Raw genomic sequence first — 21,348 nt, forward strand, 5'->3', positions numbered from 1 at the left:
GGTCTTAAAAAAAAAAAAAAAAAAAACCCAACTTCCGATTTAACAGAAATACAGCAATAATGGGCACTCCGCTCTGCTCTGCTCTCCCCCCCTCCCCCGCCATTAGTTTGTAAAATCGAGTGTTTATTGTACATTCCTGTCTCTTAGAATGAATTCCACAGTCTACTAAGGATACTTTGTGATGTAAAAGTTCTTCTACTGCAAGCTTACCATGCTTGACTTTTATTCTACCCTACTCTAAAAGCTATGGTTTTGGGAATATCATATTAAGGGAACCCAGTGCAGCCATAAACATTACAAACTACCTATATCCCAATCATATTAGAAGAATGGAAAAGCAAAGTAAAAGTGGTATAGTTTTATCTTCAACACTCATGAGAATTAATATTCATTGCTGAGGAATTAATCTGCATGTGGATATGCTTGTGGATGTACTTGTTAACAGGAGAGATTGCTGTACTTGTTAACAGGAGAGATTGCTTCTACAGGGATGGGATACACTTAAATAGAAAGGGTGCAAGAATATTTGCTGATGCTATCGAGGCAGTGTTAGGTGGGTCGGAAAACTGCTAGCTTGGGGGGAGACAAAGACCAATAGATTGACAGTAGCCACTGGCAGAGGTGAAAGAGATTCTTGCACTGCTTCTATTAGAATGAGCAGAAGCCTGAAAAACAAGATGCATGATATTTCAGAGACTGCTGGGAGCCATTGCGGTACAAGTAAACACATGGGTTGTGTTAGGGTAGCTAAGAATAGAAACAGGTGCAGGTATACTTGCGTGTACACCAATGCTAGGAGTTTAGTAAATAAATTTGATGAATTTGAGGTATTGCTCAAAACATCAAAGGCAGATATTGTTGGGATATCAGAGACGTGGTGTCACACAGATATAAGGGATGCAGAACTGGAATTTGGGGAGTACGACGTCTACAGAAAGGATGGACAGGATAGGAAGGGGGAGGGGTTATGCTATTAGTTAAGAAACACATAAAAACCAAGGAAGTGAAGCCAGTCGACATCGCTGGACAGTGCAGTGTTGAGTCAGTTTGGTGTGACATAAGCATTGGGAGATCAAAATTGAGAGTAGGAGTGTGCTATAGGCCTAATGACTCTGATGAGTATAATAAGAAACTGTACAGGGAAATAGAGTGGGCCAGTAAATCAGAGTCTTATAATGGGAGATTTTAATTTCCCAGATATTGACTGGAATTTGGGGGCTGGTCACTCACACACTAGCAGGGCTTTTGTGGATTTATTGGATGATTGTTTTCTACATCAGCATGTTCGGGAGGCAACTAGAGGGAGTAATACTCTTGATTTGATTATCAGCAGTGATTCTTCATGCATTAAGAATCTGCAGATAAATGAACCACTAGGTGGCAGCGATCACAGTGTGCTGAAGTGGGATTTACTCAAAGAGGTAACTAATTAGGGGTAAAGGGAAGGGATATTGCTTCCGTAAAGGCGACTACGATGGACTGAGACAGTATTTAAATTCTATACAGTGGGACCAACTGATGATGTTACCAACAGCAAATTCAAAATGGGAAGCATTCAAAGAACTTATCTTGGAAGCTACTAGGCTTTACATACCAACTAAGAAATATTGTTCAAGGTTTAGGCCAAAATGGATGTCAGATGAACTAATGAGGCATATGGCAGAGAAGAAAAATGCATGGGATACTTACAAATTAACACATGACACAGAAGCCTATGATAGATACAAGTTGATATGCAACCAAGTTACAAAGGAGGTTAGGCAGGCGAAGGCAGATTACGAGAAATCCTTGGCAAGGGATGCAAAGAAAAACAGCAAAGAGTTCTTTACTTATGTAAACTTCATAAGTAAATCAGATTGGTCCACTTGATATTGATGGGTCAACTGTTGATGACCCTGCTCAGGTAGCTAACAAACGAAATGAATATTTTGCATCGACATTCACACATGAGGAGTTATTCAGCGAGGGGAATGCCAGAGGTGTATTCAACTCTAGCAGTAAGCTACAGAATCTTGAAATAACTGGCAGTAAAGTGGAGGAGAAACTGTTGAAGATAAACACAAGAAAGGTACCTGGGGTGGATGGGATCTATCCAGTTATATTAAAGGAGGCAGCAAAGGAAGTAAGCAAACCCTTAGCCATAATTATGAGGGCTTCCTTGGACTCAGGGGAGGTACCCATAGACTGGAAATGTGCAAATGTGACCCCAATTCACAAAGGAGGATCAAAGGCTGACACAAGTAATTATAGACATGTGAGCTTAACTTCTGTTCCAGGAAAAGTAATGGAGGCACTGGTTAAAGAAGCACTGCAGGATCATTTAGACAAGACTTCAGTTATAGCTCGGACACAGCATGGTTTTGTTAAGGAGAAGTCTTGCCTGACCAATTTGATTGGATATTATGATGCAGTCACAAAAGAACTGGATGCAGGGAATAGCTTTGATATTATATACTTGGATCTTAGAAAGGTTTTTGATACTGTTGCACATGGAAGACTGCTACACAAATTGGAGCAGTGTGACATTGGAGGCAAATTGCTGCTATGGATAAAGGGGTGGTTGAGGGGGAGAAGACAGAGAGTGGTAATCAATGGACACTGCTCATCGTGGACTAATGTTATTAGTGGAGTCCCTCAGGGCTCATTGTTGGGTCCATTATTGTTTTCTGTATTTATAAATGATATTGATGATGGTATATCAAGCTTAATGTTCAAGTTTGCAGACGATACAAAGGTTGGCAGGGTTGTCAAGGACACTACTGACACTATGCTGCTGCAACAGGATCTGGAAATGTTGAGCAGATGGGCTGAGACGTGGCAAATGAAGTTTAACACTGAAAAATGTAAAGTACTACACATGGGAAACAGCAACCCCAGAGCAACGTATCAACTCTGTGGTACTACACTGACAGTGGTAGAGAATGAACGGGACCAGGGGGTGATTGTGCAAGCAGATATGAAGTTCACTGAGCAGTGCAGATGGGCTGCAAAAGTAGCTCATGGTGTATTGTCAATGATATACAGGAATTTTTCCAGCAGGGATAAGGAGGTGATTATTCCCTTGTATAAGGCAATGGTCAGGCCACATGTAGAGTACTATATACAGGTCTGGAGGCCTCATTTCAAGAAGGATGTAGAGCTGCTGGAACAAGTACAGAGAAGGGCAACAAGATTAGTGAATGGAACAAAGGGGTGCTCTTACGAAGAAAGGCTTAAGTTTTGCAAATTACAGTGTCTGGAGACTAGGCACCAGCGAGGTGATCTGATAGAGGTGTAGAAAACCTTGAATGGTTTGAGCATGCTCAATGCTGACGGGGTTCTTCCTCTAGCTCAGAATAATCACCTGAGAGGGCATAAATTCAAATTGAGGAAAGACAGATGTAGGATAGACGTGCAGAAATTTGCCTTTAGCCAGCGGGTGGTTGGTTGGTGGAACAGACTTCCATCCCTTGCAGTGGAGGTTGATAGCCTAAATAAGTTTAAGGCTCAGCTGGACAGGTATTTTGAACGAACAGAGGGGTGAAGTGGAAGTGGGGTTTTTTTTTTTTTTTTTTTTCTTGGCTGATGCTGCATAAGCTTGCTTTCTTGCTGTTGTTATTGTTTGTTTGTTATTTTGGATTTTAGGAGCATTAGCAACTAAGGCCATATTGCTCCGGGATATGCGGTGGTCATTCCCTGACCTTTCCGCATCTTCCGTATTTGGTGGTGACGGGCTCGAACCCCGGTCTAATCAAGAAGCGTGTGCGATGCACTGTTGCTCCTTCCCACCTGGCTACGGAGGCGCCTTGCTTTCTTGCATCAAATGCCTCTACTAATGCTAATGCTAATGCTATGCAATATCAGCTGTAAACAACACACTATATCAACTAATTATTTCAAGCAGTGAACATGTTTGATGGGAATTTGTCCCTTATTTATTTCTCTTCACATTATTATTTAATTAAATAATTAAAAACTTACTTGTAGTATTGTAGTCCCTACAGTAGTATTTTCATGAACAGTAGCCTTGTATTCAGCTGCAGCAAACTGTGGTGCATTATCATTAACGTCAGTAACTGTAACACGTACTGTGGCATATCCTAAGCGACCACCCCCATCAGCAGCAATCACAGGTATTTCGTAGAGATGTCGTTTCTCTCGATCTAAGATAGCTCTAGCATATAAAGTACCTGTGATATAATGAATTGCACTATTACTAAGATTAACATGTCAATTTAAAACATTACAAGCAGTGCACTGATTTGCATTTTTGTACTATTTGTAAACTGCAGTACTCTAAAACATATGTTACTCAACAGAAATAGTAAATATGAAACATAACAGCAAATATAAAAATATCATTATGTTAATAATGCTATTCAGTAGCAGAGAATATGATCATTCAGATAGCAACTTGTGACTATTAAAATGGCCTTATATGGCCCTCTAATATACAGTAGGGGGCTCAAAACTGTGCACGGTCAGTACCCTTGAGTAAATGAGAATTCGCATAAGTTGGGTATTCCCTACAGAAAATTATTGTACTGAAGTAAAAGTAAGACTAAAACTAGGAGAACTCTATAAACTAACCTATAAACCTCTTATAAACTTGGCTAGTTTTCAATGAATTGTTTTCTGGAAGCTGCTAAGTGGAATTTTTTTTATAGCTTAAAAATCATTATTTCTTTTTAACATTTATTTAAAATGTATTGTGGTTAATATTTGTGTCCAGATGATTAAGTTAGTGAATTTGTTATTTATTTGGTTTTCCAAGTTGCTTTAAAAAATCCAATGTAGAATTCTACCACCACTGTTACATTATTGATATAGGAACAAAATGGAAGGGGGTAAACAATATCAGAAGAAATTTGTTAGGTCCACAAGCTATAAATTCACTAAAATATAAATGTGATTTTATTCTATAATTGTATAATTATAGAAAAAATTGTTCTATGTGATACATATACATGTGTATAATTATATATAGCAGGGGTGGTCAACAAGTCGATTGCGATCTACCAGTCAATCGCTGCTTTAATTTTGGTCGATCACAATGAATTTTAAATATATATAAAAAATTGATTAGTCAAAATCTAAATATTATTATTATTATTATGCGCCCCACTCATAAGCTTATTACAAATCCGCTGAACCACATGACTATACTTGTCGCCAAAAAAGGAAATTTAGAAAGGCACTTCAACGCACTCCATGGTAAATACCAATCAGATTATCTGCCTAATAGTGACCTTAGAAAAAATAAATGAAAAGAATTTAAATCCAGATTATCTGCACCAACAAAATTTCTTCATTTACAATCTAAAGCAGTAACTGCAACATCATTTGAAGTGAGCTGTCTTGCAAAAAAATGCAAACCATTTTCTGATGGTCAATTCATTAAAGACACATTTTTAGAAATAACAGATTCTCTTTTTGAAAATTTCAAGAACAAAAATGAAATTAAAGGTGCTCTTCAAGATCTGCAATTATCTCGAAATACTGTGATGCGATGCATTGAAAAAATTAGTAGAAATGTGAGAGAACAATTGTGTGCTCATATTGCTAATTTGTGTGTCATTTTCTTTACAACTGGATGAATCTACAAATGTCAGTGACACAGCTCAATTGCTCGTTTTTATTTGTATGGTGTTGGACGAGTCTTGGTGTGGTTTCATTAAAAGAAAGAACTGGAGGTCTTGATATATTTAATACATTCAAAAATTTTATTGAACAACTTAAATTGCCACTATTTAAAGCTCGTATCAATAACAACAGATGAAGCTAAAGCAATAATGGGGCATCTTAATGGATTCATCGCATTGTGCCAAATGAATTCCCAGATTTTTTGAGTTACCACTATATCATCCACCATCAAATGTTAACCAGCAAAAGATTAAATACTAAAAGTGTTATGGACATAGCATTAAATATAGTGAATTCCATCAGAGGACACAATCTCTTCAAAGGAGACTTTTCAAAATGCAACTCGATGAAAATGAATCAGATCTGATATTACACACAGACGTGAGGTGGCTGAGTCGGAGCAAGTTTCTACAGAGATTTCAAAATTTGCTGAATGAAATTAAAAAATTTGTTGATAAAAGGGGAGATGATTATCACAGCAAAAAAAAATATGGAGTGGTTGTGTGATCTGGTTTTTTTGGCAGATTTCATCAGTAAATAAAGTGATCTGAATTTAGAATTACAAGGGAAAAAATAAAAATGTGGGTGACATGATTAGTAGTATTTCTGCATATAAATATCAATTTTTGCAATGGCTAAAGATCTCGAAAAAAAAATTCGATCATTTTGCAAATATTAAGATTATTTGCAAAAATATCCTGTTTTTGAATTTAATAATGAGAAATGTGTTTCTGAAATTGAGAAAGTTGTTGATTTTAAAACCAGATTCAGTGATTTTAAAACAATTGAAGAAATTGTTCAATATATTTCTTATCCATTTAATGTTGACTTAGATACGAAACAAATTGCAGAAAAAATCTCTGAGATTTTTCACATGCAAAAATTACTTGAAAATGAAATTATTACATTGCTAAACAATATCTTCTTAAAAGCCAGATCATCAGAAAAAGACTTTTGGAAATATGTTTGCCGAGAAAAGTACCCAAATGAAAAAAATGAATTGAACTTTTAAATTTCTGTTTTGGTTCCACATCTCTATGTGAATCGACCTTTTTGTATTTGAAACAAACAAAAACGAAGAATCGCTCTACTCTTACGGACTTGCATACAGAAGATTCTTATCACAGTATATCCCAAATTTTGAAAACTTGGCAGATGACATGAAGACACAAATTTCACATAAATTAAAAATTTAAATACATGTGAATTTAAAATAAGAATTCTGAATTGTATTTAATTTAAAAATTTATAAACAACAATTTTCAGTATGTGCTGATTAACTTTTTTAACCATGTGCAATGAAATTCTTGAGATGTTAGATCGCGGCATATTTTGAAGAAAAAAAGTAGATCGCATCACAAATTAAGTTGGTCACCCCTGATATATAGATATCACATAGAACGAAACATAATTTAGAATAGTGTAGTTTGTACTGCTGTCAAACAATGGGATTAGAGTATTGTCATTACTTTCATATCTCTTGGTTACTTGTGTTGCTTTAAATTCAATTTTGACTAAAATCATGCCTCAAACTAGAGCAGCAAGGAAAAGAGATTGAAGTAGTGAGAAAACTTTTGTTTGAGGGAGAACATTATATGATATTATATGTGTTTACTTGTTTTCTTTTTACAAAACTACCTTTACCAGGACAATATGACCACAGTGAATGCCTTTGTGTGCGTTCATTGCAAAGACCAAAAGGAAGTTAGGCCAAACAAAGTGAGAGCTTCAAGAATAGGGTATATACCCTTGAAGGATTAAAAGAGCAAGACTCATCAAGTACTCAGGTACCCAGCCCAATGCTTCAGAATCAGACAACAAAAAGACATCCACTGCAGCAGAGATCCTATCCTTGGTCCCACAACCCATAGGTTGAGAAACCCTGTTCTATACAGTCATGTATAGACTACAGCTCTGTAGTCTATACGTGACTGTATTGATGCATGGTACAGATGTAATGGTAATGATAGTATTGGGTAAATGTTGGCTCCCCATGTTATGCCAGATAGCACTTTTAAAATGTTTCGTGGTGAAGATAAATAAAGCAAACATGAGAACCACAGCAAACTTCAAGAAATTTACTGGCCAAACTCATTTCTCCCTACTGCAGTTTCTCCCTGCATTCTCGGTAAACAGAGGGTGTGTGTTATTGACAGTAGCAATAGAAGATGTTTTCCTATTTTAAAACAGCAGGGGGGGGGGCAATAAACACCCTAAGACTGAGGCAGTCTGTAGGGTGTACCTGTAAGTAAATTTCAGCCCACTCATGAACTTCAATAATCTGCTTTTAACAATGAGAAAAAACTAATCAATACATTGTTATCGACTTCTACTGCCACTACTGATAACACACACAACATCTGTTTACTAAGAATGCAGGGAGAAACCGCAGTAGAAAAGAAATGAGTCTGCCTATTAAGTTTCCCATGGTTCTTGTCTTTCTTCACCTTAGCCTATTTCACTTCTTAAGACAAGTATCTAGAGTGCTTTTGCTTTAATATGTTCAAGGAAGGCAAGTTTTTGGTCAAATACCACACCAAGAAAATTGATACTAGGATGATTTGATTTTGTTGAAGTTCTGGGTCTAAATGCTGGTTATACTTCCTACAGAAGTGTATCCCCACAATCTTTTGGGATGAGAGGTGAAAACCATTTTTCTGGATCATTTAACAATTTTGTTATTGTTAAATACACCTTGCAATTGTCTTTCCACATTTTATTCGGGGAATGGAAGAAGATACTGAAGTCATTGGAGTACAGGGTAGTCAATACTGTTTGTGGTAGGTCCTGTATTATTGAATTCATTATTTTTAAATTGGGTGGCACTTGGCAGTGAACCATGTTGGGGTTAGTCTTACAATCTGGTAGCCCTTCCAATCAGTCATTGCAAGTGGCAGTGATTGATAGATTTAATCACCCTACTCATTGCTTTCCTCGCAGTAATTATAAACTATCCCCTCTTCAGTATATGGTATCCATTTTAGTTAGTGTGTTTATTCCCCTTTGCAGCTGTTTTAAAATTGTAAAACAAGTTCCTGATTTTAAAACAGCAGCAAAGGGGCATAATTAACCTCCCCATGTTGCTGTTTTAAAATTGAGAACTCATTTTCCAACTTTAAAACAGTGGTGGGGATTCCCTCTAACACTAAGTAAAAAGCAATGAGTGGGAGGGATTGGGCCCGTTAATCACTGCTACTCGCAACAACAGACTGTAAAGACTAACTCATGTGTGATCCCTTCTTCCTGAATAAAATTAATAAAAGATAAGTGGTTATGAGCTCTAACTTGAAATGTGCGGTGATGTAGGAAGTTTCTGATAAATTGTGGCAGATGTCTGAGTAGTTCCAGATCGCATAAGTGTTGCATCATAGCATACCTCCAAGCCATTTCAAAAACTTTTTTTTTTTTAACAAAGAGAACCATGGTGAGGTGTTGTTTTCATATAAAGGTGTCACATATGTTTTCTTCTGTCCTAATCAGCAGATCAAGAGTGGATCTGCCTTCATGGAAGCTACATTGCACTGGGTTTAGAAGATTATTTTAAACTATTTTTTAAAATTATTATTATTTTTTTTTTTTTGATTTCCTTCTCAAGCCCAGTTTGTGGAAACCAGTGTGACGATCAGTAGTTACAACCAGAAAATATGTTTTCCTGCTATACTGCCATCCATTTATTCATATAAATGAGCCAAAAAAAAAACTAAGTGGATATTTATTGATGTTTATATTCAACTGTTAGTGGTAGGCACAAAGACAAAATTACTCCTAGGCAAACAAAGCAATTGCCTAGGGCTCATAAAATCATGGGGCCCATCTGCTTGAATCATAAAGTAAAATTTTTTTATTTACAATTCAAAAAACACAACATTCTACCATAGTGCCCTCTGCTGCTGTGAGAATCTTAAAACTACAGATAAGGAGATGCCAACTGTTTTTCCTTGGCAATTATGGCCACACAAAACACCTTCTTCCAGAAACTTTTAGAGTTACCTTCATAATCATTTCACATAATTTTGCTTTTGCCATAAGCGAGTCTGCTGGAGTCTAGATAAGTGCATGAACTGAGTTATTGCTACTTGTGTGTGTGTGAATGCTAGTACACACCAGTGGCGTTATCGGACTTTAGACCAGGGGTCCCAACTTTTTCCTAGCCACAACCCCAAAATTATACATGAAAATCATACATGACCCCATATATTTGCCTTTGAATGTGCCATTGGTACCATAACCTATCAATTTATCATTATTATTATTAATCCAAAAACATTAAATGTCATTTCATGATAGACATTTTTACAGAGGCTCCAAAAATACTTTTGCTTAGGGCCTGCATATTCTCAAGTTAGACCCTGGGCAGATGGCATTTTTTTTTATGTCAAAACATCTTTGGTGGCACCTACTACATTTCAGACTGAAATAAAAATCAGACTGAAATTTCATGACAATGTGATGTGGAAATGATGCGAATTACGTCCTAAATGACGTAATTTGCATCATTTACCAAGCCAATAGCCTAATTACACATTTGATAGTAGCCATTTGAATGGCTACAATCAAATGGCAGCTACAGAAGTATGATTTTTTACAAAATAATGAGAGGAATTACCTTGATATATGTATGCAGGACGTTTCTTTACTAACCTTCTCCTTGAATTAAATGAATTTTAAAATAACTAAATGAATTCTAACACTCTGAGGAAAAACATTGGTGATCCAATGTCCCCGCAATCCGGGGCTCGAGAGCTCTAAACCTGTCACCAAAATACATCAGAACTCAATCATAATTGTTCACATTCATTGGAGTTCTGATGTACTTTGGTGATGAGTTTAGAGCTCTTGAGCCACAGATTCCGAGTGCATTGGATTACTAATGTTTTGCCCCCAAGTGTTAGAATTCATTTAGTTATTTTGAATTCATTTAAGTCAAGGAGAGTGTTAGTAAAGAAATGTCCTGTACACATATATTGAGGTAATTCCTCTCATTTTTTTTAAAAATTAATCAATAACGTAGGACATACTGAGCCTTGATGCTCTTTCATTTATTAAGGAAGTATGATTGGAACAATACAAGTATTTGATTACAAATATTTGTATTGTTGCAATCATACTTGTATGATTGCAACAATATAAGTTGCGATAATTTGCCTCTGGCAGAAGCTACAAATGACATCACTTCCGCGTCGCAAAAAAAGGTTACACACACACACACACACACACACACATTCCTAAACACAGACAAACCTTTACTGCTACAGTTGCAACAGTTTCCAATGTGATTTTTTATGGTTTTCAAAGAGTATATAAGTGTATGAACATATCACTTGCACTGCAACCAGTTCTACAACTATTTCAGCATAGGAATAATGATATGAAACCTGAAAGGTATCATACCATTATTCTCATGCTGAAATAGTACTGCTATTTCAGCATGGAAATACTGCTGTAAATTCAAATTATATGAGCCTTACATAAGTTGTTTTTGAAAGATTGCATATTGTTTTTGCAACATGAAATGCAATATTCACTCACGATGTCACTACCCTGTGGTTGGCAACATAGGAAATTTTAAATTTCACCCACTTTGCAGAATGCCAAATTTGAAATAAATTTTGAACTAAATCTGAAAACGGAAGCAACTACAAGTAGTTCTTAATTTATGCAGGGGTTAAGTTCATGGAGGGACAGGCAGAACTGGAATCGGCACAAATGGAACCCTTTATATAATGGAGTTAACGGGAAATTACAGGGTTAGGTTCCTGCCATCAAAAATTTTACCTACCCTTTTCAATACTGAAGTAATTAAAATTTCAGAAATAAACTTTTTAATTAAAAAAAAGTGTTTTATTTTTAACCTACATAAATACAGTTACATATAATAAATAAAAAATAAATTACAAAACATTTTGACAGTGAAAAACCAACTAAAAATTCGGCATAATGCTGAATTTTTAGTTGGTTTTTGAAGGTTGAGGATCTTCTATTGAGGGCATTGGTTGAGGAGGTTTCCTTTTTTGAAGAAAGAAGCAAGTGCTGATTGCCCAGTTTTCTTTCTCCTTTCTTTAAGAATTTCAAAATAACTGGTCAGGTTTGATATGACACCCCTTTTAACTGTGGAACTCCTCTGCCAGTTGTGATCAATGTCATAGAGCTCATTAATGAGGGACTCTACACTTGCAAGAATCGGTTGTAGATCACCAGTCTTCATAATTTTTATAGGAGGAGCTTCTTCTTTCTCTTCCTCCTGCTGTTGGCTAAGTCTGCAGCTTCAAGGTGTTTATTTGAAAGAGTCTGTGCATGACTTTTCAAGAGCTCAGTTACATCTTTAACTGTAACTTCTTCTAACTCTGCCTCTTGTGCCAGCCTGCTGATGTTTTCTACATCATTCTGTTGTGGCTCGAATCCTCTAAAATCATGCATGAAATCTGGGAGAAATTTACGCCACACTCCATTTAGACAATTAACAGTCACTTCTTGGCAGTCTCTAAATAGACCTACAAGTCTGGGACAATTCATGTTGATGATTAAGCTTCACACCAGCCAGAAGATAAATAAATTCAATACTGTAACTAAAAACACTTTATTTACGATAAAATAAGTATAAAATAGATATATATTTACAATAAAAATATAAATAACACAAATAACAGCATATGTTTACTGTGCGGTATATCTTTAAATAGCATTTCAGGATGTGCCGCACAGTAAACATGTGCTGCAGAGGAAGGAGACTGCTGCCTCCGAAAGCTACTGCAAATTTTATCGCTTTTAATTTCTATTTTTAGTATATTTTATCGTTGTTATTTATATTTTTATTGTAAATAAAAATATAAATAACATATCTATATATCTACATATATATCTATTTTATACTTATTTTATTGTAAATAAAGTGTTTTTAGTTAGAGTATTGAATTTATTTATCTTCTGGCTGGTGTGAAGCTTAATCATCAACACTTCTTGGCAGACTGTATTAATGTGATTGATGCCCTTTAAGACATCAAACAACCATCAGATGTTCTCAGATGGTAATGTTGGACTTGTCTAAAGCTTTTACAATTTCTATAAATGTTTGCTATAGATAATAAGCTTTAATTGTGGCTACACCCCCTGATTCATCGGTTTCAAAACTGATGTTATATTATCTGTGATTGGCTTAGATTGTCCTTGAGCACATGAACAGTGCACAGTACATAGTACAGTACGATGCCGATAAATATTGTTGGAAGATTTAAAACTTTCAATTTATAAAAAAATTTCAAAAATAAATATTCATGGCCTTGTGGTTAGTGACTGGTGCTATTGCGAATCGGCACAAATCGGACCAGTGTTTTGTGCTGGTCTGATTCGTGCCGAGGGTTACCTGTAATTAAATTGAATATATATTTGCTCTATAATTTTTTTTTATATATTTATATACATAACAAGCAGAAATATATGTACACATGCACATTTTAAATCTCATACTCTTAACATGTTCACATCCACCTATATTTGAGAGGAAGAGAATACATCCAATGTGCTGTAATTTTTGGAATGCTGAGAACCAAAGAAACAACAAAAATTCAAAATACGGGAACTCCCCACACCGAACTTCCGCAGACCGCTACGTAAGTTGGAATTTCTTCCATGCTTGTGCAGCACTCGCAACTCTTGCTCATTGCAGAAGTTGCTCGTTGAATTGATTGAATCAAAAAAGAAATGTTCGACGAACATGTAAATAGAATTATTTATTGTATTTATTAAATTTTTTATCTCATGTGCAGGAAAATTACAAAAGTGTGCAATTTAAAAATATTTCAAAATTATAAAATTACAAAAAAAGGGAGGAAACAGGCATAACATCAGTAAGTTTTGCCTCTCGAGCATCATTGCCAGAATCGAGGCCGTCAGCTGATAAGTACGACGCTGCGGAGGTTGAGGGCTGTGAAGATTTAAGGGGTTAGCCACTCAACCTTACGAAAGAACATATTAATGGATGACTGGACGGTGGCTTTTTTTTTTCTTTTCATCGTAGATTTCTTTGTAGCAAGCAAGCATATCATTCCCCTTCTGTTAACTTTTAAGAATTGTTCGTTGTCAGGATCCATCTTTTCAAACCTTGCCATTGCTGATGCAATTTCACGAAATGCCATTGCCATCTCTCTGGTGATGAAGTGTCTCAGCTCCTCATTTGGTTCATTTTGAGCTTCAGGTGCCTCTGTAGCCAGGTGGGCAGGAGCAGCAGTGCACAGCACATACTTCTTGATTAGACCGGGGTTCAAGCCCGTGAACACCAAATATGGAGGATGCGGAAAGGTCAGGGAACGACCACCGCATATCCCCAGAGCAATATAGCCTTCATTGCTAATGCTTCTAAAAACCAAATAACAGCAATAACATCTTGAGCTTCGTCAGTATTTTCTTCTTTCACTATCGCTGCCTGCAAGTCAATAAGTTATTTGTTAGATAATTCCTTCTCTTCTTCCTCTATTAACTTCTTCACGTCTTTGGCAACACCCTCCAACTGAAGTAGCAATGCAACCTTTACAATCTTATTTGTAACCTTTTCATATGATTAGTCTTTTTCAAACCCTCTTCGAAGCCTTTTACATGCCATGGACATATTTTCTTCCATGCGCCATTTAAACAACTCTTAGTAATTTCTGCCCAGGCCTTATTAATGTTTAAGATGGTGCGGTTAATACTGTGAGATTTCCAAAAGTCTCTTAAAATAAAATTTTTCTCACTGTCTACTGCAGACAATGCCTGAACAAATGTTGTGCTTAAATAGTATGCTTTTAAATTCAAAATAACACCCTGATCCATAGGTTGGATGAGTGAAGTTGGATGAGTGAAGTTTGGCATTAGAAATATGATTCTCATGTTCGAATTGAAATCATATAGATTCGTAACATGTCCAAGAGCATTATATAATAGAAGCAAAATCTTAAAAGGAACATTGTTGTCTTTACAATATTTTTCAACCTCGGGAATGAAGCAGCATTTAAACCAATCCTCAAAGAGAGATATTGTTATCCATGCTTTCTAGTTCGATCAGAAATGCACAGGTAGGGTGGCTTTATTGATGCCCTTAAATGCACGAGGATTTCCAGAATAGTACACAAGCAGTGGTTTTAATCTGTAATCTCCTGCTGCATCAGCCCCAAGAAAGAGTGTGGCCCAATTTTTTGATGCCTTGAAACCTGGCATTGTATTTTCCTCTTTGTCAATGTATGTTCGATCCGGCATTTTTTTCCAATACAGAGCAGTATTGGACTTTAAAAATTTAAAGACGTTAAAAATTTGATGCGTTGAATAGCTGCCTTCATCAATAATTTTTTCCAACACATCACAAAATTTCTCTTCAGCTGCAAAATCGGCACTGGCCACTTCACTGCATACTTTAATGTTGTGGAAACCAATGCGATGCTTGAACCTGTTAAACCACCCATTGCTTGCCACGAACGTGGGTTGGGGTTCGCTATACTTATCCTTAATATCTTTATAAATACTTGTTGCTTTTGCTTGAATGGTCATTAGGCTCAGGGGCACTCGCTTCTGAATCTGATTTTCCATCCATATTATTAACAGCTATTCCATCTTCGATATAGCACCTGAACGCTGTTTTGTGATCACTGTTGATCTTAAATGCATTGATCCTTTAACATGTTCTTTTATATCCTTTAAAATAGTATTCACTGTGGAAGCAGCAAGACCTAATTCCCTTGCAATAAATGATAAACTTTGTCCTTCTTCTTACTTCTTAATCATTTTCATCTTCATTTCTAAATTAATTTTGTTTTGTTTTCTGGCACTACCACCACTTGCACTTTCCATTGGTCACTTTCCTTCATCATTGTAACACATAAATAGAAATGAAGAGAAGTTTCTGAGAATTTGTTTTTTATATTTTTGAAGATTTCAGTGAAGGGGAACACATTTCACCATAAATAGCATAAAAACCCACACAATTTCAATTATTGGTATTATTGCAAATGCAAGAAGATCGAGTTTACTACCTGTTTATAATTAGATGCACTAACAGAAAAGCCAATTAAACCAGAAAGTGCATAGTGTTTGTTGATTGTGACCTCCAGAAATGTCCTTTAGAAAAATATCACAAAGGCGTTCAAAATTGATTCTTATAATGGGAACATATGATAACGATGAAAGGGTAGTGCAATTTCTATTATAAATATGATCTTTTAGAGAGATAAACAGCTTAGTTATATAGCAAAATTTTCAACTTCCAAGGACTTGGAACGAATTGAAAAAAAAAAAAAAAAAAAAAAAACACAATGTTTTATTGGGTTCACATTACAATATTTTCACGATACCTCCATTTATTCCTACGGGATGTAAAATACGTTTCCACAATTTTTTTTTAAGTTTTCACTGGCTGGCAAAAACTTACATAAAGTCAAGTATTGCGTAAGTCAGGGTGTGCCCGTAACGGTTGAAAAGTAAAAATTTTTAAATTGAAGCTAAAAGTGAAGCTGTAAATTACAAAAATAAAAAAAAAAAAAAACCCTTAAAATTTAATCAAAGTTTATTCAACATGAATAAATTTACAACAAACAAGCAGAACACAAATATAAATTGAATCAAGCTATAAAGAAAAACAAAGCACTACTGCTAATAGCTCAGAGTTCATTCAGTGTGCTGGCAGAATCAAACAGTTTCTAATTGTATGTATCCTACTTTTACAGTACTTGTTTATTGGCTGCTTAAGAATGACTAGTGTTATGCATTATGGCACAACACTTCACTTTGATGCTTTTTGAATGCTTACATGACTAACAGCAGTACCATTTGATGATTATATGTGTCAAAAGCAGTGAACATGTTAATGGTATTTTTAAGCTGAAAATGGAACTAATTAACAGTTTTATGTTTAATAATATGTGTTGCAATCCATTAAGAAAAGATGAAATACTGGTAGTCCAAGCAGAATTCAAAAAAAAATTAAGAACATTTTCCAGAAATTAAAAGGAAAGTTCAGCACCTCTCAGATTCCCCACTGAGATTTGCTATATATTTGCTACAATTTAGGGTGCCACCACACCAGGTTAATTGTGAAGGTTGCTAGTATGAATGACATATGTATTCCATAAATACTGTTTGTTACAATATTTATATAGAAGTGAGATGTTAAAGGCTATATCAGCGATCATAACATTATGTAGAAGTAAGCACCATTGTATATATATAGCTAAAATAGTTTAACTGCACAATAAAATGTAGAATACCTACCAGTATCTCTGTCAATCTCAAACATCTTGCCATACTCTTTTCCTTGTATAAAATACATTATTTTTCCATATTCTCCTCTATCCTGATCAACTGCTTTTACTGTAGCCATTAAACTTCCTGGTGCTTGATTTTCTTGAATTGCTATTTCATAGACAGTACGAGTAAACACCGGTGTATGCTGATTGGCTCCCAAGATGTCAATCCTGACTCGAGTATAACTTGAATACACACCATCAGTAACAGATACATTGAGGGAATACACTGACTGATTAGAAAACTGATGAACACTGGATAAACTTAGTATACCTACAAAAGAAAAACTGAAATGATTTATAAAATATATTGCTAAAAACTGTCATTGAAATTGGTTCAAATTCACATTTACACTGTACAAGAGCATTTAAAAAGTTCCTTGTTGTGTTGTTTGTTTGTTTGACTTTTTTTGGTATAACAGGGGGGGGGATACAAGGACTAATAAATTAACAGTAGCCACTGGCAGAGGTGGAAGTGATTCTTGCACTGCTTCTATTGAAATGAGCAGAAGCCTGAAAAGCAAGATGCACGATATTTCAGAGACTGCTGGGAGTCATTGCGGTATAAGTAAACACATGGGTTGTGTTAGGGTAGCTAGGAATAGAAGCAGGTGCATGTATACCTGCGTGTACACCAATGCTAGGAGTTTGGTAAATAAATTTGATGAATTTGAGGTATTGCTCAAAACATCAAAGGCAGATATTGTTGGGATATCAGAGACGTGGTGTCACACAGATATAAGGAATGCGGAACTGGAATTTGGGGAATACAATGTGTATAGAAAGGATAGACAGGACAGGAGGGGAGGAGGGGGTTATGCTATTAGTTAAGAAACACAAACTCCAAGGAAGTGAAGCCAGTCGACATCGATGGACAGGGCAGTGTCGAGTCAGTTTGGTGTGACATAAGCATAGGGAAACCAAAATTGAGAGTAGGAGTGTGCTATAGGCCTAATGACTCTGATGAGTATAATAAGATATTGTACAGGGAAATAGAGTGGGCCAGTAAATCAGAGAGTCTTATAATGGGGGATTTTAATTTCCCAGATATTGACTGGAATTTGTGGGTTGGTCACTCACACACTAGCAAGGCTTTTGTGGATTTATTGGATGATTGTTTTCTACATCAGCATGTTCATGCGGCAACAAGAGGGAGCAATACTCTTGATCTGATTATCAGTAGTGATTCTTCATGCATTATGAATCTGCAGATAAATGAACCACTAGGTGGCAGTGATCACAGTGTGTTGAAGTGGGATTTACTCAAGGAGGTAACTACCATCAGAGGTAAAGGGAAGGGTTTTTGTTTTCGTAAAGGCGACTATGATGGTCTGAGACAGCATTTAAATTCTATATAGTGGGACCAACTGATGATGTTACCAACAGCAAACTCAAAATGGGAAGCATTCAAGGAACTAATCTTGGAAGCTACCAGGCTTTACATACCAACTAAGAAATATTGTTCAAGGTTTAGGCCTAAATGGTTGTCAGATGAACTAATGAGACATGTGGCAGAGGAAAAATGCATGGAATACATACAAATTAATGGGTGACATGGAAGCCTATGATAGATATAAGTTGGTCTGTAACCAAGTCACAAAGGAGATTAGGCAGGCAAAGGCAGACTACGAAAAATCCTTGGCAAAGGATGCAAAGAAAAACAGAAAAGAGTTCTTTACCTATTTAAACTCAAGAAGGAAAGGGATGAATCAGATTGGTCCACTGGATATTGATGGTTCAACAGTTGAGGATCCTGCTCAGGTGGCTAACAATTTAAACGAGTATTTTGCATCTACATTCACGCATGAGGAGTTATTCAGGAAGGAGAATGACGTGGGTAAAGTAAACGTTGCCAGTGAGCTAGATGATTTTGTAATAACTGAGAGGAAAGTGGAGGAGAGATTGTTGAGGATAAACATAAAAAAGGCACCTGGGGTGGATGGGATCTATCCAGTTATATTAAAGGAGGCAGCAAAGGAAGTAAGCAAACCCCTAGCCATAATTATGAGAGCTTCTTTGGACTCAGGGGAGGTACCCATAGACTGGAGATGTGCAAATGTAACCCTAATTCACAAAGGAGGATCAAAGGCTGACACAAGTAATTATAGACCTGTTAGTTTAAATTCTGTTCCAGGTAAATTAATGGAGGCACTGGTTAAAGAAGCACTGCAGGATCACCTAGACAAGAATTCAGTTATAGCTCAGACGCAGCATGGTTTTGTTAAGGGCAGGTCTTGCCTGACCAATTTGATTGGATACTATGATGTAGTCACAAAAGAACTGGATGCAGGGAATAACTTTGATATTATATATTTGGATCTTAGAAAGGCTTTTGATACTGTTGCACATGGAAGACTGCTGCACAAATTGGAGCAGTGTGGCATTGGAGGCAAATTGCTGCTATGGATAAAGGGATGGTTGAATGGGAGAAGGCAGAGAGTGGTAATCAATGGACACTGCTCTTCGGGGACTAATATTATTAGTGGAGTCCCCCAGGGTTCAGTGTTGGGTCCATTGTTATTTTCTGTATTCATTAATGATATTGATGATGGTATATCAGGCTTAATGTCCAAGTTTGAAGATGATACAAAGGTTGGGAGGGTTGTTAAGGACACCACTGACGCTATGCTGCTGCAACAGGATCTGGAAAGGTTGAACAGATGGGCTGAGAGGTGGCAAATGAAGTTTAACATTGACAAATGTAAAGTACTACATATGGGAAACAGTAACCCCAGAGCAACATATCAACTCTGCGGTACTACACTGACAGTGGTGGAGAATGAAAAGGACCTGGGGGTAATTGTGCAGGCAGATATGAAGTTCTCTGAGCAGTGCAGACGAGCTGCAAGAGTAGCTCATGGTGTCTTGTCAATGATATACAGGAATTTTTCTAGCAGGGATAAGGAGGTGATTATTCCCTTGTATAAGGCAATGGTTAGGCCACATCTTGAGTACTGTATACAAGTCTGGAGGCCTCATTTCAAGAAGGATGTAGATCTGCTGGAATGGGTACAGAGAAGGGCAACAAGATTAGTGAATGGAACAAAGGGTTGCTCTTACGAAGAAAGGCTTAATTTTTTGGAAATTACAGAGTCTGGAGACTAGGCACCGGCGAGGTGATCTGATAGAGGTGTATAAGTCTTTGAATGGTTTGAGCAGGCTCAATGCCAATGGGATTCTTCATCTTGCTCAGAATAATCAGCTCAGAGGGCATAAATTCAAATTGAGGAAGGACGGATGTCGGATAGATGTGCGGAAATTTGCCTTTGGCCAGCGGGTGGTTGGTTGGTGGAACCGACTTCCATCACTTGTTGTTGAAGTTGATAGCCTAAACAAATTTAAGGTTTAACTGGACAGGTATTTCGAGCGAACGGAGGGGTGAAATTGGAGTGGTGTGTTTTTTTTTTGTTTTTTTTTTGGCTGATGCTGAATAAGCTTGCTTTCTTGCATCATATGCCTCTACTAATGCTAATGCTAACAGCAGCTTTGGATTTGTCCATGCTTATGTAATTATTGATAAAATAAGTATATTTTCTTCTTAGTCATCTGTGTGTTATGTTCAGCTTCTGTCAGGGATCAAGATGAAGAGAGACGCATCAGAACATCCTTTCAGTTCACTAACTGCTACATTAATAAAATAATATCTAAGAAAACAGTCATCCAATAAATCCATAAAAGTTTTGCTAGTGTATGAGTGATCAACTCATAAGTTCCAGTCAATATTTAGAATGTTAAAATCCCCCATTATAGTGACATTCTGTTTTACTGGCACACTATTTGTCTGTATAGTTTTTCAACATTCAGTCATTACGCCTATAACCAGGGGGCTCACATCTTGTGAGTATGGGCTGGCACACCCAGGGTCCTGAGCTGGATATCATCATTCTTCTATTTCTTGGTAATTCCCTTGTACTTCTGACTCTCTCTCTCTCTCTCTCTCTCTCTCTCTCTCTCTCTTTTTCAGAAATTTTTTTTTTTGGCTGGTGGAGCATAAGCCTCAGACTTCCTTTCACCATATAGCTAATAATAATAATACGCTCCTACTCTCATTTTTGTTTTCTCAGTGCTTATGTTAAACAAACTACTGAACACTGCAGTGGCCAATTGGCCAGTGCAATGTTGGGACTAACGGGCAAATATTATTCAAGGTGCAGGTTGACTTGGTGGTGACATCAGCTATGTCATTTCCTCTAATCCCAATATGTCTTGGATCCAGCAAAATTCAATATCAAATTAACATACAAAAAGAGAATAAAGCATTCTGCTGAATCTCACACAGAATGGATATGAGGATTATATTTCACTGATGATAAAGCCTGTAACATTCTTATTAACTAATCAGTATATATCATGTTTTTGGCAATAGCTATCTTTGATGTGTTCAAGAGCTAGTTCTATTACATCCAACTCTGCTGTATATATGCTAGTTTCTTGTGTAATCTTGTTAGATACTATTTTGTGT

At 36.5% G+C, this 21,348-nt stretch overlaps 1 protein-coding gene across 8 annotated transcripts in view; it reads right to left on the bottom strand.

The window, feature by feature from the left end:
- LOC150081977 (fat-like cadherin-related tumor suppressor homolog) overlaps positions 1-21,348 on the bottom strand; it is a 1,021,521-nt gene that overhangs the window by 331,025 nt on the left and 669,148 nt on the right. For all 8 annotated transcript variants that reach the window (XR_016547261.1, XR_016547260.1, XM_090379029.1 and 5 more), the window contains 2 exons: positions 16,855-17,160; positions 3,961-4,169 (listed from right to left, as the gene is read on the bottom strand). Coding sequence is in view for 6 of the 8 variants with exons in the window: in XM_090379029.1 (XP_090235155.1) it covers positions 3,961-4,169; positions 16,855-17,160 (515 nt within the window). In the remaining 2 variants the exon portion in view is untranslated. The remainder of the gene's footprint in view (positions 1-3,960; positions 4,170-16,854; positions 17,161-21,348) is intronic.

This window comes from Mastigoproctus giganteus, chromosome 8, assembly GCF_048544385.1.
Source record: "Mastigoproctus giganteus isolate SK-2022 chromosome 8, ASM4854438v1, whole genome shotgun sequence".
NCBI lineage: Eukaryota > Metazoa > Arthropoda > Arachnida > Uropygi > Thelyphonidae > Mastigoproctus > Mastigoproctus giganteus.